At 43.3% G+C, this 18,488-nt stretch overlaps 1 protein-coding gene across 1 annotated transcript; it reads right to left on the bottom strand.

Annotated features, from left to right (window-relative positions):
- Positions 1 to 424: 424 nt before the first annotated feature.
- LOC133927200 (myb family transcription factor MPH1-like) lies at positions 425 to 3,270 on the bottom strand. The gene is made up of 5 exons (XM_062373554.1): positions 2,964 to 3,270; positions 1,997 to 2,073; positions 1,653 to 1,855; positions 1,464 to 1,548; positions 425 to 1,114 (listed from the first exon to the last, which is right to left on the bottom strand). The coding sequence occupies exons 1-5, from the start codon at positions 3,085 to 3,087 to the stop codon at positions 851 to 853; spliced, it is 753 nt and encodes a 250-aa protein (XP_062229538.1). The 5' UTR covers positions 3,088 to 3,270; the 3' UTR covers positions 425 to 850.
- Positions 3,271 to 18,488: the final 15,218 nt, after the last annotated feature.

Below are 18,488 nucleotides of genomic sequence, written 5' to 3'. Positions count from 1 at the left end.
CAAACACCATTCTAACAAAACAATACACATATCTTCCTCCATATCCTTGGGCAAGACATTGACAGCTTAATTATAAATTATGTGGTCGCAGATGGAGATTTTCTATGTTGATACGGCAGGCGCTCACAGCTACTTCACGCCTTAGATCATAAATATTATGGTTGGAGTGACATTTGCCACTGGTATAGGCCTCGTTTGGTACAGCTTTGGATTGGATTGGACGAAAGAATTGAATACATGTCTTTGTTCATGGAACACCCTCCACCCCCTGTATGGTGAGCTGAGATCGCATTGACTAGTACACATTTTTCGTGGTGAGCTAGTAGTACATAGTAGCAGTTCTCGAGAAATGCATAATAGAAACTGATATGATGTAACGTATAAGAAAAAAGAGATTGATAAAAATAAAAAAAGTCAATATACCTAGCGAGCAATCGCGGTATATTTATCATCTGCCATTTACTGAAATAGCTACCACTAATAACATCCATACTCCTCTCTAAGAGTCTAGACAAATCGATCAGAAATAGAAGAGTACAGAAGATGACAGGTGAGAAATTCAGGTAGACAGTGCCTTCTCTAGAGGAAAGAAAAAAAAGAGACAAAATTCCTCACCTGTCCTCGTCTGAAGCCTCGATCTCTAATCTGCTACGGACCAGAAAATTTTACAAAGCTGAAAAACTAGAGTGGAATGGCAAAGGGGAGGACACGAAAATCCGGAGAACCTAGCCAGGCTACCACGCCATAATATACAATCGCCTGGAGCCTCTGATCACACAGTCTGCTCTGCATGTATCCATATAACTGTACGCGAGTGTATGTACGTGTACCGCCATGCACAGCGCCGGCGTCAGGCGAGCCAAGACGACGAGATGGTAAGGTCCAGGTTCAGAGCCGGCTTACTCTCCTCCTTCACGGTGGCGGCACAGTGAGCGCCTGCTGCCGGAGACGAGCCGAACGCCTCGTCCCTTGGCGGTGCGGCGAGCTCCTCGCTGGTCGTGCTCGAGCTGTCGGCGTCGCTGCTCGCGTCCTCCCACAGACCGATCGACAGCGTCAGGTCGCAGCCCGATTGCTTCTCGGGTTTCTTGTTGGAAGTGTGACCTGGTCTAATCGCCTGCAGCATAAGCTAGCAGAGGGTGAGGTGTGACAATGAAGTATCAGGAGCATCAAAGTAAATCTTGCTAATCAAACTACGACTTTGGAAGCGTTCGTCTAGAAAAAATTATGCAGACATTTCAGACACATTTTTATCTAACTCATGGGCTTCGACCAAATGTAGGGCTTAAACAGTCAATACACGGCAGTATGGGAGTTCGGCAGTTTGGCAGCCTGCCACCTAATGCATAGCTTCTAGGGAATGGTACATGCATGTAAGAAATATGCATTGTTTGAGTAAATTTGTCTGCATCTGTTCATAGTTTTTTACATCTCCATACATATATAGGAAAAATCCTATTAATTACCTTTTCTGTTGTCAGGACTTTGGAGTTCCAAGGAACACGCGCTCTACTTTGTTCCCAGCTTCTGAATACTTCCTCTAGCGATGGTCTGCAAGTACAAATCGAAGTTCATTTTAAAAACTTGAACACACATGTTCTGCTGTTTATTAGAAGATTTAGAAGTAATTATAATTGTTAGCGCTTCACACTCACATTCGGTATGGTGATGAGTGGCTGCAAGTACGGAGCACAGTGTAAATGTTCTTGTCTGAAGCTGTCGTGTTTCCATCCTGTGACGCATAAGCGCAATGATCTTCACGGTTCACAAACACGCGCTTGCTGTTGCTTGGAGTGGTTGTTGTCAATTTCTGGAGGCTGGTCTGAAGGGTACTGCTGTTGCTAGAGCTTCTGTACATCTGATCAAAAAATATTTTGAAGAAACAATAATGTTGTGTCATTGTTCAAATAGCTAGAATTAGCATAAGAAGCTGAAAAAAGTACTTGCTGTATATACTAATATTCTGGCAGATACAAGCAAATCATGTCTATAGAAGTACCTGAAGATGGCTCTTTATATGAGATATGCTAACTCCATTCACGCCCATCAACTGAAGAATTCGCTTCGGAGTTGCTTCTGCAAGAGAAGAAAACGAGATCTCAACACCATACTACTTCTGAAGAATGATCTCTCCAAATTAAGTTCTGACGTGATATGAGTGTCAATAATTAGTGCAAAATAAGAATGTGTCAATATATGTTATTATTCCATAGATGATAGATCTGTGATCAGCTGTTCTAAAACATAATTACTGTAGTTAATTGTGTGTGTATTCAAAGTATTTTCTGACACAACTGTGTGCATTTTTGCCAATACACGCTTTAGCTACTTTATACTAGAAAATATAATGAACATGAATACATGACTAGTAACTTCTAATATAATAGGAAGTGTGTGTCTGTTAACCATATGTAAATTAAGAACACACTCAATTAAGCAGCATGCGATCAAAAAGATATATTCCGGAGGGAGATTTCAAAAGAACGCGTATATTTAAGTTTCATAAAAAGAGAGAGATCCAATCGAGTTGAAAGTTGTTTAACTTTTTCAACTAATGAAATTAAATTTCGTACATAATTAACTTACTAAGCTTTGTATATTCATATCTTGTGCATAAATTCTCAAGAATAACCACTGGCTGTAGAAACGTCTGAATCACCTTATGAACTATTATCGCCTGTATATAACACATCAAAAGAGAAAGGCAAAACAATCTCATGGATGCTCATCATGCAAGCACATGCATATCACGTGTTTTTCTTTCCCTTCCCCGGTGTAGTGCACCAACACACTCCTGCCTAACAACCTACAAATTAACTAAGAAGATAGAGACCCCAAAACCACAAGATGAATTAAATTAAGAAAAAGCTTAATCTATTACCTCCTAGAAAAGAAACGGAAACTATGGATCCAAATCAAATCATGCATGCATGTGTGGAGGAGAAGGTATTCCGAGCGAGGCTCACCGTCCTGGCCACCGAGGCACTCGATGGCCTCGACGAACTGCCGGTGCAGCTCCTCCGTCCACCGCATCCGCGGCACCTCCGACCGGTTGTACTGCCGGACTCCGTTCCTCTCAAACCCTCTCATCCTCCCCGACTCTCTTCACCTCTAATCTCAGCCTAGCTTCTCTCAAGCTCTAGTTTCTAATATGAATGGTACATCGAGTTGTTGTATAGATATATATGTTGAGAGCTTGGCTAAACGATGATGAACACCTCGTAGTATATATTAATTAACTGCTTAATTGCTTGCTGCCTACCGTGTACAGATATATATGTACTATATATGGCCGATGGAATGTGAAGGAGGAGGAAGAGAGAGGGTGAAGGCTGACGTTTCTGACCTAGTCCAGTCAAACATGCTAACTTCTCATGTTTGACAAATAGGAATTATCTTGATATTTTCGTTGTGTACCATGCCATTTTGTCATATATTTGCACCAGTCTATATACACATATACATAAAAAAAGAAAAAGAAAAGAGAGAGAGAGAGAAAAAAAAAAGAATAGGAGGGCCCATTTCCTTTTGGCCGGCCCGACCCCTCTCCCTCTCTTTTCCCGACCCGTGGTGCCCTTTTCGCCATCGAGCCAGCCCAAGGCCTGGTTCTCTCCTTCTTATCCCCTCCCACACTGTTCTTCTTCTCCCTTTCGGCACCGCCTCTCTCATGCGCCTTGGCCGCGCTCGCCCGAGCCGCGCCACCCACGCGCGCGCCACTGCCCGCGCTGCCTCTCCCACACACAGTGCACACCCCCTCTTCCCCTCCGCGCGTTGGCCACGCTCGCCCTAGCAGCCCGCCTCCTTATCCCTATCCGCCCGTTGCTTGGCTGTGCTTATTCCCTCCCCGAATCCAAACTCCTCGATCCGATTCTTCCACGAGGGGAACCCTAGTCGCCGCTATAAAGGCCGGGAGAGGGTGCCCGCGGAGGGGTGGGGGCGCACAGAGAGGAAAGATAGATCGGTGAAGAAGATAGAGGGCTAGAGAGAGAGAGAGAGAGAGAGAGAGAGAGAGGGAAAGAGAGAAGAGAGATCTAGAGAGGGGAGAATACAAGCCGGAGCACCATGGCCACCGCCGCCCTTGCCGGTGGGTCCCTATTGTGATCCATCTTCCCTTCTCCCTCTTTCTGCTACAGGGTTCTTGCCGCGGCGATGCCACGAGCCTTCGGGCTCGCCAGGGACGTCGTGCTTGTCCTGTTTCCCCCCATTCCACAGTTGCTCCATTCCACAGCTACTACAGGTGTTCCTTTGTGATTCCGGCCGGCCTTTGAGCTGTGACCGCGCAAATACAGGTGCTCCGGCAGGCCTTTGCATCGTGACCTTGAGATATATAGGTATTCCGACCGGCCTTGAGTCGTGGCCGTCGAGTCGGGTCCCGTCAGCTTTGTGCCACGACCGCATGAGGCACAGGTGTGAACGCCGGCCGGCCTTGTGCCGCGACCACATGTTTGTGGACTCCGACCGGCTCTGGTTGCCGCGACCGTCGAGATGCGCTTTGCTTTGGTGGCAGTTGGTTATTTTGATTTGTGCTTGCGTTCTGGCTAGCATTCGTGCCGTGACCATTGAGATTATCTCTGGCCAGCGTTTGCGCCATGGCTGCTTGAGTTGTAGATTGCTTTTGGTCACGTTGGTGTTATCCTTGGCCAGTTCTTGTCATGATCGTTGTTGATCTGGGTCGCCGCCGTGTGGGTGCTTCGGCTGGCCTTTTTGACGTGGCCGTGAGGTGGGCACACGTGTTGTTGCCTTCTCTATTCTGGTGATGGAGTGCATAAGTGCATTGGTTCTGTTCCAACATGTCATGGCTCCCTGCTGCCCATTGATGAATTGGGTTATGGCTATTTTTGGGTCCCAGTTATATGGTGTCTGATGATCTGGGATCTTGATTATTTGCTATCTATTATTGGCTGGTTGTGGTCTTAGCTCCTTGAGACCCTTTCTGGTTGATCTGTGATCTTGCTGCTCCTGGATAATGTGGCATGTTGTTGCCACCAGCTAGGTGATGGTTGGCTTGATGGCTATGGTTTGTGGCTACCTATTGTTGGTTCTATTCTAATAGCTGTTATTGGTTGCTTATGCTGAATTGTTGGCCACTGCCTGATTAGCCTTGCATTTGATGAGGCTCCCTTCTAGTGGCACCTATTATTGCTGTAAAGTTGGGCTTCTTCTAGTGAGCTCCTTCTGTTGCCTCTCAATGATGAATGCTTTGTTGCCTTTTATTTGATGTCAAAGGCTTGTATGTTCAGAACTATAGGGGGAGATGGTTCTGTTGATTTTGACTAAAGATGATGAACTGATGTCAAATTCCGAGGGAAACGTCGTTTATGTTTCCTGTAGCCAATGATGATATGGAGGCCCGGTGATTCTTGTTGCCATTGTGGCTTGTTGTTATTACCCCTTTTCCCTTTGTGGCAGTACTGGTTGCCTTGAGATATGGTCCATGACATTATTGAGGCTTATGAGGAATTGTTTGTTGAGAATTGTTGTCGAGATTAAGATGTGGGTTGAGGTTAGCGGTTGTAGATAGGAGTTTAGAAACATCGCATAGTTCACTGGGCTCCCACGAGGTTATAGCTGGTGAACTTCCATGTAGCTAGACTCTCTCTCCCTGTACTTTCTTACATCACCTGAGGCCGAAGCTGATGATGAGGGACCATACATTCTAAGGCTACTTAGCCGATGATGACCTGGGATACATAAATAATCCAAAAAGCTCATGCTAGATTGTTGTCCCGTTTTCTGCTTTACTTCTGATGCTTACTTTGTTTGATCTGTGTTGCTTGTGACTACAACCTTACAGACTCAAAGACAACTTGAATCTAATGACTATCAACGTAGCTTAATCGGAGGTTGCCCGAGAGATGGGTGTAATTAATTGGAGGCTTCATGAGGCCACAGGAACCAGGACAAAGTAGTCGCTAGATCAGAAGATCTAGTCGGATAGCGTGTGCGTATGAGTATAGAGAAAACTGTTGTAATCAATGAAACTTGTACTTTATGAGTTCGATAAAGAATGAATAAAGTTTAGTGTTTCAATTACATTGCTCTACTGTTCTTTTGTATACTATATGTATACTGGCCCGCCCACAAATGATATGTTCAAGTTATACACAATTCGAACACGAGTTTTGGATCCGCGAAACACGTTGGTTAATTCAGTTGTTCAACACGAACATTAAATAACAGTCCCTATCTATATGCGGTAGGTTTGACAAATTTATTCGAGAAAATTAAACTTAGCAGTGCGGAGTAACGTCTATGTACGTTTTTCTCTTACTGATATATACTTCATTATATGGGTATTAATTCAAAAGTTAATCTCTTGTTTTTATATGGGTATTAATTCAAAAGTTAATTCAGTTGTTCAACGCTGACCAAATACTAGACTCTGAATCCTACTCCGATCCAATTTTATGTCTACTCAGACTTTTACTCATACTCCTATTAGGACACCACTTTGACTTTGGCATGGACTCTCGTGCATGCTGGTGCATACCAAAATTAATCCTACCAAAAATACAAGATTAATTCTAACAATCACCCCCATTAATCTTGTTTTCTTCACATACTCCAATCTTCTGAATTATATTGTACTTATCGATACACCGAGCTCATCTACAACTTATTGATCTCACACTTGATTCAGGATAATGAACACTTTTTAATTAACCTGCACGTATTTGCACTCAGTTTAGGATGGTGAGCATACCTCTTCTACCCTGCACTCACTTGCACTTAATTTAGGATGGCGAGCACACCTCTTCCACCCTGCACTCACTTGATTCAGGATGACAAATACTACTTCATCATCGTGTGCGCACTCTATTCAAGATAACGAATACCACTTCATCATCCTACACACACACCTACACTCTCGCACACACATCTCGCATAAATGGACTCAACTACATGTAACACACCATGACCTCTCGCCGTCACCACCTCGCCATGGCGCCACATGCTCCACACTGCACGCATCAATCGCACCACCGTGACCACTCCTGCACCACACCACATCACGCCATCGAGTACTAGCTTGTCAATAATGTTGTTGTCGTAGCCTCCCACCATCGACCATGATGACACAATATTTCCAGTGTCGTCATCGCTTCTTGATGTAACACCGATCTCCTGACAGTATCAACTTCTATATCTTGACCCGCTCTGATACCATTATTAACATTTCTCTAGGATTAAATAATCATGAAGAATACAAATACACAAAAGAACAATGTAATTTTTCCCAACACATTTTCTCATTTATTTCTCACTCGTGCGCATGTTACAACTCACAAACACAACTCTTTTCTCATGGCACATCGAGAGGTGCCCATTTTCATTATATAGGGATCAAATACTTAACTCTAAATACTACTTCGATCCAATTCTATTACTACTCAGACTCTTACTCTTACTCCTACTATTATAACACCACTTCAACTTTGATATGAACTCTCATACATACCAAAATTAATACTACCAAAAAATAAGAGATTAACTCTAACAGAACTGTACATTTGCATTGTCAAAAGCATGTATGAAAGCATGTCGAAAGGGACGTATCCCTTGGAAAAAATAGATTTCTACTGCTTGTTAGTGATAGAGTTAAAACTGCTAACATATTTGTCTTATAACTAATGGAAAGAGGGTAAAGGAGATAGCAACAAATTTCCACAGCAAACACAGGCGACAAGATATATAGCTAGCCAGAAAATTTGTGCCGACATACAACAAGCCATGTTGATTCATACACGGGAAATTAACACATATATGACTTGGCAAATCATGTTGTGTCATTTGAATGATTCAAGATGGATGCTAAAAAAATCTCCTATTCGATCATGTGCCAATTATTCTTGATGATAAATTGATAACGCGTGTTTAGTCGAATTGGGGCGTTACTGATATGAGGAGTTCTGTGCGTGGCTGGTATTGGAACCTTGCGAGATAAAATGGTTACGAATCAAAGTAGCAGTTTGCCATTACCTAGCTATCAACATTACACCAGTGACACATCACGAGAAAATGATAGAACAGGTAGGACCAGGCATTCTAAATGAATTGTGGACTTTGGACCACATCCTCGGTTCGATCCAAACTAAAGGATGCATACTCGGTTCACTTCAACTCGTTAATAAGGACAAGGACACGGTCTTTTGAAATTCTTTCCCCTGCTTTTCTTAGTAGCTGGGGCACTTTTACTCAAAAAATAAATCATTTCGATCATACACATATATGTGTCTGAGAGCGAAAGAGTGGATGTTGAATATGCATGTGTGTAATCTAGAAATTATTTAAAGTTTGATAAATACGCCATGAAATTTTCACACATCAAATCTTGAAAGATACTTGTGAACGGAAGTTTCCGTGTGTGTGGAAAAGCAAATATAATTCTTAGGATATTTCTTCTGAGTATTACCTTTATCTGAATGTGACCTTGCTGAACTTTGCATAGAAGTTTTTTAGAAATAGTAAAACAAATAGTTAACAAATGTAGGATGAGAGATCTTCTACAACTCTTCCAAGATAGAAACCCGTCACACTTACAAGGTATATATACAATATAAGCAGTGGTGGGTATATATGAGCTAGATAGGGGACGCTCAGCCACCTCTTCTTCCTCTTTCTTCTTTTCCACTTCATTATTTTTTTTCTTTCTCTTTCTCATCCATAGCAAAAAAATTATTAGAGGGTTTACGAAGGTTTTCATTGGCTAGGGACCTGAAGCCCCCTAGCCCTCTGGATGACTGGATCTGCCCTTGAATATAAGGATAAATGATGGGCAAACATTGATTTCCACATTTCATTTACTATTCTTTTAGGATTTTTACCACATACCTAAATCATTTTTTTCTCAAGGGTTGATAGAGTTTGAATTCAATAATTAAGTGTTCTAAAAGATCCTTCTCCCATACTGTCGGTGTATCAGGAACCGAGGGTCCCCGAATCCCGAGGCCAGGCCAGCAATCTGCCACATGGTGTCATCCCGCGGAGTCTCCTCCGCAAGGTAAAAAAGATTAAGTTCCGGGAGAGGGTGCTCGGGGCCACAGTCGGTGGTCCACGAGTACCCCAGTTCCCCGATGATCCACGAAGTCTAAGTGTCGGGAAGAAAGTGCTCGAGAAGGCGTGCGGTGACCCCTAAGCACCCGAGTTCCCCGACGACCAGGAAGGCTAAGTACCGGGAGAAGTGTGCTAGGGGCCGCGAGCGGTGGCTCCCTGGGCGCCCAAGTATCCCGATGAGCCACTGAAGGAAGTTCCGGGAGAGAGTGCTCGGGGCTGTGTGCAGCAGCCCCCGAGCACTCGGTCCCCCGAGGATCCGTACAAGTGTACCTGGGAGAGAGTGCTCGGGGAGGTGAACAGTACCCCCGAGCACTCGGTTCCCCGAGTATCAAGAAAGGGCATTCTCGGGAGAGAGTGCTCGGGGAGGTGTACAGTGACCCCCGAGCACTCGGTTCCCCGACGACCCAGAGAGCCCCCTGACAGTGGCCCCCGAGGGGCCCACCGATGAGGTGTTAGCCAGTCAAAAGCCCAAGGCCGCATTTAAAGAGCGCGTGTGGCCTGTCACCTCCAACTGCTCCCGCCACGCTCGGTGTCAGTTCCTGCCACATTCTGGCAGAAGGGCGTGGGGTCATTGAATGCACGGGTCTCATCCCATGCCATCCGGCCCGTCTCAGGATAACGTCATAAGGGCCAAGGCGTTCCGTCTGTTGCGCTGCTGTGGCAAGGGAACAAGACAGGACGGGCACGACGGGCCGCTCTGCGGCTGCCCGGTGGGCCCTCTCCACAGCGCTCGTTGTCAGTGCATTTATGGTGACGGACGACCGGGCGTGGGACACATTTTCTACCCCCGGTCACTTCGCCCAGAGGTAATGATGACGCCATTTCCATTTATGGTGTCTCGGAACTCGTGCCCCCCTCCCGTTCGGGGCACGCTGCAGCCGGCGGGTATTTAAAGCAGCCAGCGGCACAGAAGAAAGCAAGTGTGGAAAAAAAGAAAAAGAAAGAAGGGGAGGAAACAATTGCTCACAAGCAGAGAAGAGAAGATCGAGAGCACCCAAAGTCGACGGCTACACACAGACCGAAGAACAAGGAGCCCCAGGCTCTAAAATAGATAAACATTCTTGTAACTAGCAACATCCTTGAGGGACTTTCTCAGGGCATTCATAGTATCCATACAGGAGTAGGGTGTTACGCCCCCGTGCGGTCCGAACCTGTCTAAACGTCGATGCATTTACTCCATTCCGCATTAGATCATTCCAACCCACCGGTCATCGCATTCATACCCATTTATTTCCCCGGCGAACATATTCAGAATCATCCCCTGGCCGAATCTCTAAAAAGAGTCCCTCAGAATACCTGCGACAGGAGTTAATCCTCCGACACATACATCTATTCCTAATTTTTTCAGAATTTTCTGGGAACGCTAAACTTTTTTTTCACAAACCAATTTAGATTTTAGTATATTTTACTTACGCCAGACGTCAGAGCAGACGTTGGTGATTCTCGTTGTAGTAGGAAGAGTATTGTTCACATAGAAGACTTCATGGCTATCTATATGGAGTAGTAGCTAGCTACCTAGGTGTGTATGCTTACATTCGAGATGGGATGGTAACCTTACCGTAACGAGCTTCGCCGCCACGAATTGTTGCCGAAATGGTCGACATGCATGTACACTTTCGCCTCGGCAATGACAGTTTGAATTCCACATGCATGCATGGTAGCAACATGCATGTACGTACATGTACTTACGTACGAACGCAAGACAAAGAATTGTAGCCTCGAGACCATTGCAACAATAACACACATTCTCAACCACTCAAAACGTAAGGACGACGGACGTACGTCGACGTTGCGACACAAGCCGAATCTGCACCATACAGATGTAAGCATACGTACGTGTGACAAGGATCCCGGTTGCGTGTTCTGAAAAAAAAAAAAATCAGGCGACACCGTACAATGTACGTATATCCGTCGTGAACAGTCCATGTACTGTGCTATGTAGGCTAAATAAGAGGAAGAGTATTCGTCTTCTTAATCCCTACGTATACGTATTGAATTGAAGCCTGAGCTCTAGCTAGCTAGAATATACTTCGTAATTCAAAGGCTTAGGAGCACAAGGAATGGAAGGGCCGGAATCGTGAAGCAAGCTGCCTGCTAATGCCGACGGTGCCGACCTCTTGAAATTTTTATTGACTGAGGTCTATTCTTGGCAAAAATCCAAAAGTAAACACCATTCTTGAATGTATTTATCAAAATATATAATATATTATCGTATTTATAAATTTAGTATCCGTATTTAGTACCTTATTTATCGAAAATAATGAACAATATTATATTCGTCACCTGAGTTACCGAATACAGTCAGCCCTCCGTCAACTCTCGTTGCCATGTTGATTAAATTCCGTTTGTATTCTACTTTAAAACGGTGATCTTATATTACTCTAAAAATTTTAAAACTTTTTGTATGTATTTCATAATCCATGTGTAACCTATTTTAAATGGATTCACCCAAAAATTATTTTTATATTTTAAACTAAAATTCTCCCAAAAAAGCTACTTTATAACTTCTAACAATTGCTAGTGCCTCAAATAAATTCCCAAAAATCTGGAAAATTTCACTAATATTCTTCTTATATGATGGACTAATTTCTAAAAATATTTTCGGCCCTAGGTTATATGATAAAAAGTGAGTTCCTTTGTAGTATGCTTGCACCGTTCAAGAGACGCGTCAGCTCGCCCACCATTCTTTAGAAATGCAGTTAAAAGGTTAGCATGTCAACTGGATGAAAATAATGAGATATTTGAATTTTTTTTATTCAAATTGAATTAAAAGAAGAATATCACATGAAATGATAAAAATATATATAAATGGAGTATTACAAAGGAACTCATTTTTTCATCATATAACCTAGGACTAGAAATAATTTTAGAAATTAGTCCATCACATAATAACTATATTAGTGAATTTTTCCAAATTTTAGGGAATTTATTTGAGGCACTAACAATTGTTAGAAGTTATAAAAGTAGATTTTTTTTACAAAGGATTCTTGGGTGAATCTAATTAAAATAGGTTACATATAGATTATAGAATAAGTACAAAAAGTTATATTTTTTTGAGTAACAGAAGACCACCGTTTTAATGTAAAGTAAAAACAAAATTTAATCAACGTGAATATTGTTTATGGCAAAGGGAGTTGACATAGGGCTGACGGTATTCGGCACCTGAGATGCTGGATATGACACTGTTTATCATATTCGGTATCTGAGGTACCAAATACAGTTAATACTCGACACCTCAGATATTAAAAATAGTAAACAATGCTATATTCGATACATTATATATAAATAACGATTACAAACTATACAGTATTTTTGGCAAGGAAGATTAATATGATCAGCGTTATAGGTCATATGTACTAATCCCTCCTATTAGTATTAATTTGTCCATTCTTCATTAGCGTTATAGTTCGTATGTAGTACTACTCCCTCCGATAAATTAGTATTTCTTCTGATCATAAATACATATTATTTTAGATAAAAAACGACGATCAATCCACAACTTTAACCATTATTTTCTACCGAATATATTTATCTATTAGTTTTTTATATTATAAAAATATTATTAGTTAAAATTTAAAAAATAATATATATTTATGACCAGAGGAATTACTAATTTGTCCATTCTTTCATAAACAGTGGATGAAGTACTTAAAAACTAGAGCTACAGCACGATAAATGTGTAACACAAAATAATCTCCACATCAGAACATGGAGCACGAAGTAAACTTGTGACTATTTGTAAACTTAGCTGTAGTTTCCTGGATGTTTACAAAGCATTTATTGACCCAATTTGTTTGGTGAATGTCATTGTAATTCAAGTTGGAACAGTTAGTCAATCAATCATTCAGTAATCATGTACTTTCTCTAGTAGTACAGGTACTATACGGTGCATGGAAACAATACGATGACCAAATTCATCTTGAAAATACTTAATAATACTGTGATTTTATTTTCTTTAAAAATATAAAAATTTATTGCCAAACTATATATCAAAGTAATATTCTGAAGCTCGTATACGGCCAAAAGATACTATATGTTACTACAAAAGTTGATGTGCCAAATACTCACCGGCAGATATTTTCTGAACAGGAGTGCCTATGTCAGATCACATGCATGCAATACGTAAGTGAATGAATTTTAGGAAGTAGATAATATTCTTTTATCCAAGACGAAAACGACAGTACTACAGCAAGAGGAATGAATGAATGAATATATATCAACTACAGATAAGCCCTATCAGGGAATGCATGCTGTTAACACCCCACCACCGTACCAAATACTAATATAATATCAGCTGGACACTCTATGCTGATTATTCAATTAGTTGTTAACCTCTCATGGTTTCAATGTGATCGACAGCGGCAGCTAGCTCGTACATACTTTTCGGCCGTCACTAGCTTTTTCGCAAAAAGTCTCTAAACGTGTACCGCAATCTTCTCCTAAGCAGTAGCGAAGCTACAGGTAAAGATAATGGTTGGCGGAAGAAAAGATGTTTTCTTTAAATAAAGTGTGGTAAGAGTAGATAAGATTTAAATTTGGAGAAGAAATAGAGCGGAAGAAGAACTAATAATATATTGATAGTAAAAAAGATTCATTATCTAGCTTGATAGCTATGGATATGTATTTATAGTATCATTCAATGTGTAAATGTACAAGCATACTCTTGCAGAGATAACGATACAAAATATCACTATACCATAGGAAACTAGGACCGATCGAATCGTACAACATGGGTCTAAGTAGGATGCATTTACTCCTAATTAAAAGATAGTATCTACTATAATAATACAGTGGTGCAAGTGACTCTAAGAGCGTGGTACTTAGCCGGTCGCTTATTGTGGTGCCTCACAGTCCAAGGTGTTAGTGTCCGGCTCTCACTTGCGCTGAGATGTCAGAACGACCTCCACTTGTATTGGTATTAAATGTCAGTTACTTCCTTGCATATAGAGGACGGCTAAAGGGCCCCCTCTAACTAATCTTTATCCAAGATCTGATGACTCACCCCCCGTGCTTCAGGGAGCCTACCCAGGCTCCAGAGAACTGGGGCTCCAGGATGCTAGGGTTCTGTAGGGTTCTAGAGCCCGGAGATCCGCAAGGCTTTTAGGGACCCGTGGTCCACAGGCGTAGACTGGCGGGGCTAGGGGCATCGATGTCCTTAATGACGATCCCCAATAGTAGCCCCTCGCGAGGGCGACCAGAGCAGTGGCTAGCCCCATGGTTTTTTTGGAGCAGAGCCTTCTGTGGTTCCTGGCTCCGTAGCTGATGATCTATGGTCCTTTGTATTGCTTGAATTATTTTCGAAAGTCTAGTCCAATTGGTTTGAACTGATCATCCGATGATACATGTGAGAGGGGGCAAATGCGACCTACGGTTAGTGGAGTGGTTACGCCTTGTGAAGTGGTAGTGGAGCATGTGGCGCCTCGTTGTTGGAGGGTCGTGGGGGCGCTTTCGCTCCCCCATGACCGTGGCCTCATGGGTAAAAGTACAGGGCGCGCACGTTTCCCTAGGAGGAAATAACTCCTCCCTTAGCTTTATAAGGAGAGGGTCTCGGCCAAGCGGTAGCCTTACTCTGCACCTCTGGTCCCATCTGTATATGCTTCAGCCCGCCCGCTCTGCTGGCCATAGCACTCCCATTTTCCACCACCGTATAGCACTTCTGTAGCCTCGCAGGGACCCTCATGGCTAGGTCTGGTGCTCAAGGCGGGGCTGACATGTCATCGTCGGGCGGGGCCGTTGATGTGTTTGGGGCGACGGTCATTCAAGCAGCACCAATTCCTCTACCGCTGCCCAGGCCCACCGCTAGTCGTAGATCTTTGTTGTGCTAACCGGAAGCATCCTAGGTAGACCATTGTGCTAGGGGAATCCATCATCACTGAGACCGAGCTCGATCGAATGGCCGCGGAGGAGAACATCCCCTCCAGATCTGCCGCCCGAGCCCCACAGGGCGAAGTGGTTCCGGAGCCTTTGAGCCACGAGACCGTGCTACTTGAGGCCTTTTCGACGCGGGCCTTGGCCTTCCAGTCGTGTTGCTCCTCGAAGGGGTGCTTTGATACTTCTACATGAAGCTCTCGCATCTGTCGACCAACTGAAAGGACAATGATGTCGTCTAGAGGGGGTGAATAGGCGTTTTTCTAAAAATTCGTCCTCTTTTACCGTTGGCCTAAACTTACAGCGGAATATAAACTAATGGATTTTTCACAAGTGAAAAACCTAAATATGCTAGGCTCAACTAGTGCATAATCACCCTAAATAAGTGTGAAAGTTACAATCCTAGGGTGACAACAATTACCCAATTCTAGCAAAAGATATGCAAGAAAGTACTAATTGAAAAATGCTGAAAATACTGTTCATGAGGCTGAAAATATTGTTCACCCGGATACTCCGGGTCAACCCGGAGTCTCCGGGTTGTACAGTTCCAGAATCTCCGGGTAAATCCAGATTCTTCGGGATCTGTATAGAACTGAGCTCGAAACTGAATTTAAAGTACGCTTAGAGTTCTAGCTCAAATCAAGTGATATCGTGTGTTCCAAGTGATGATTTCGAGTAGATCCATAGAGAACCTACAATCAAATACACACGAATAAATAGATTGAGCAAAATGCACAAATATTAAGCAAAAACTCAAATGAAAGGGAACAAGAGAGGAGACACAAGATTTGTTTCCCGAAGTTATTCACCACCGTGGATCCTACTTCTCTGTTGAGGAAGCTCCAATGAGCCGGGTCTCTTTCAACCACTTTCCTCTCCAAGCTCGATCACACTTGAGCTTGGCTTCCACTCTTGATTTCTTCTCTTGTGAAGGCGAAATCGAAACCTTTACAAACTTTCCCGCGGCTCACCACACGCAGGGGAGCTCATCGGGCAACACCTAGCCGACTAAGAGGCTTCACCTCCAAGAGTAACAAATGCTTTACGAACTTCTTGCCGATGAACTCAAGTGCTCGAGATTGGATTTAGCTCACTTGCACTCAATCTTCCAATCTCAAAACCCAACTCACTTTTCTTCTCAAATCTCACACTAAATTGGAGTAGGAGGGAGTTCTTTTGGCTCTAAAAATGTTCTCTTTCGTGCCCTTGCAGCAGCCCCAAAGGATGGGGGTGAGGGGGTATAAATAGCCCACCTCAAAAAAACTAGTCGTTACAGTTTTTTTTGTACTGACCCAAGTCTCCGGGTCAACCTGGAGTATCCGAGTAAGCTAAAGAAGGCAAAACCGAGCACCCAAACTCGGAACCTCACCCGGAGTATCCGGGTCAACTAAAAAGGCCCAAACCAAGACCTCTCCTCGGAACCTCACCCGGAGACTCCGAACAACCCGGAATATCTGAGTCAACCCAGAGTATCCGGATTCAGCAGAACTACCCATTGAAAAACGACGATAACTTTTGATCTCGGAGTCCAATTTTGATGATTTTGGACTCTATAGAAAGCTTATTTAGAGGGCTACACATACCAACTGAATTAATGACCTAAAACACATAGTATCAAATAAGGAACACTCTGAAATCTAATTCGGACACTTTCACACTTTCCACACCGGGATTTCTAAAAGGAACTCTCAATTGGGTTTAGTTAGAAACTCTTGAACACTGAGACACGACAATTAGCTCTACATTGCATCCCTCTTAATAGTGTGGCATACTTATACTCAAATTTAAAGATAAAACTCGTTTAAACCACTTTGAGCCTTTGAATAACTTTCAAGTACTGCTTCTTCCATTGAAACCTTGAGGGTTGCTAACTTTCATATAATCTTCACTCTATCTCTTCTTGATTCTTCATATGATTGATGCAAATCATTCATAGGTTTTCATGACCTCACACGGTCTATTGACGCAAAGCCTTCACTCGCTCTTCACCACCACCTTGATCCTTCGGCGTCAAGCTATTTTCTTGCACTTCATCACGGATGGTCCATCACAGCCGAGTCTTGCTTGCCCTTCACCGTCTTGCCATAGAAAATCACTTTGTATTCGACATCTTCAAGGAATTAACTTTATCAAATATGGAGTCCATTCTTGTTCTTTACTCTTGGCATATATGATTTAAATTCAACTTATGCCTTCTTATGGATCATAACCCCAACTCACTCTCAAGCACAAAACACACGGGTTAGTCTATAAAACTCTATTGACAATATCATATCTTTAGTTACTTGATCTCCTCAAGTAACTTAGTCTTCAAGTTTATTGTCAATTTTTTTGGGCTTTTCTTTCTCCTTATGAGCATCACTAAGAGCTCATTGACAAAGATGCATTTCTTTTGTTCTCATGACATTTCTCAGTAAATCCATAATTCATCACTTATGTATCTCCTATGAAATAACCTAGAGCTCATTTATCTTGATGCATTTTTAATCTCCCCATTCACTTATAGCTCATGCATATCTCTCAATGCATTACCTATGGAACAACCTATTAACATACTCAACACTATTGTTAGTTCATAGGTATTGTCATTAATTATCAAAACCACACATAAGGGCTAGATGCACTTTCACCAACGTCATTGCCTACCTGACCATCTTCGAGTGGGCCATTTAGGCGGAGGGATGCGAAGGGAGAGCGGACCTTTTCGCCCTCATCCATGAAGAGAGTTTTCAACTGAAGATACAGATGGAGGATGGGGAGAAAAAGGCCCTCAGCTTCGACAGTGTGAAATTCCAGCTACGGTCAAAGTACAATGATGCATTTGCGGCGAAGGCTATCAACAAAAAGTGGTACACCGGATGCCCAGAGTGGTAGTTTTACTATGATGTTGGTTTCAGATCACCCCTCCGCTCTACGAACCAGGCCATTGAGTACGTTCAGATCCCGGTGGTGGATATCTTTGACGCACAGATTGCTTCGAGGTTTGTGCTTCTCCAGAAGGTGGCCCGGAGGATGAGTATGCGCAATCTCGCGGAGGAGTTCACGATGCTGCGCGTCCAGCCCCTTCAGGCGTACTGGAATCATATCTTCAAACAAGGTGGGGAGGATGAGCCAAACATGTACTTCAGGCCCACCATCAGTTCTGGTAACTCCTCTTCGTTGTCTAGTTCGGAATCCACAAATGTGAAATGCCCTTTTCTTTCAAAGAATTGCCTCCCGCTCGAGCGAGCGGCCGAAATCATGGAGGAGTTCTTGGGCCCACCAACTGTCATGGAGCGGGACTGGCGTATGGAGCTAGTCGGAAGCTGGGTGCCCTCGAAATCCTTGATGCCGTTATGGCTGAAGTCAAGGCGGAGGACGCAAAGACTGCAGCGGCGGCAGAGGCGTTGTCAGAGGAAGAGTTTGATTTCTCGGCCTTTGATACGTACCTCGTCTAGGTTGAACCTTCCACTCCCCGGGCTCATGGGGATTCTATGTTTGGTGGAAGGTCTTCGCACTGGGGGTATCTATGTTGCCACTCTGTGTGCTGCTATAGGAGTCGATCCTTCACATCCTGTGGTACCTCGAGG

Source organism: Phragmites australis, chromosome 8 (assembly GCF_958298935.1).
Source record: "Phragmites australis chromosome 8, lpPhrAust1.1, whole genome shotgun sequence".
In the NCBI taxonomy this organism is placed as follows: domain Eukaryota; kingdom Viridiplantae; phylum Streptophyta; class Magnoliopsida; order Poales; family Poaceae; genus Phragmites; species Phragmites australis.
This window is presented reverse-complemented; position numbering and strand designations above follow the sequence as displayed.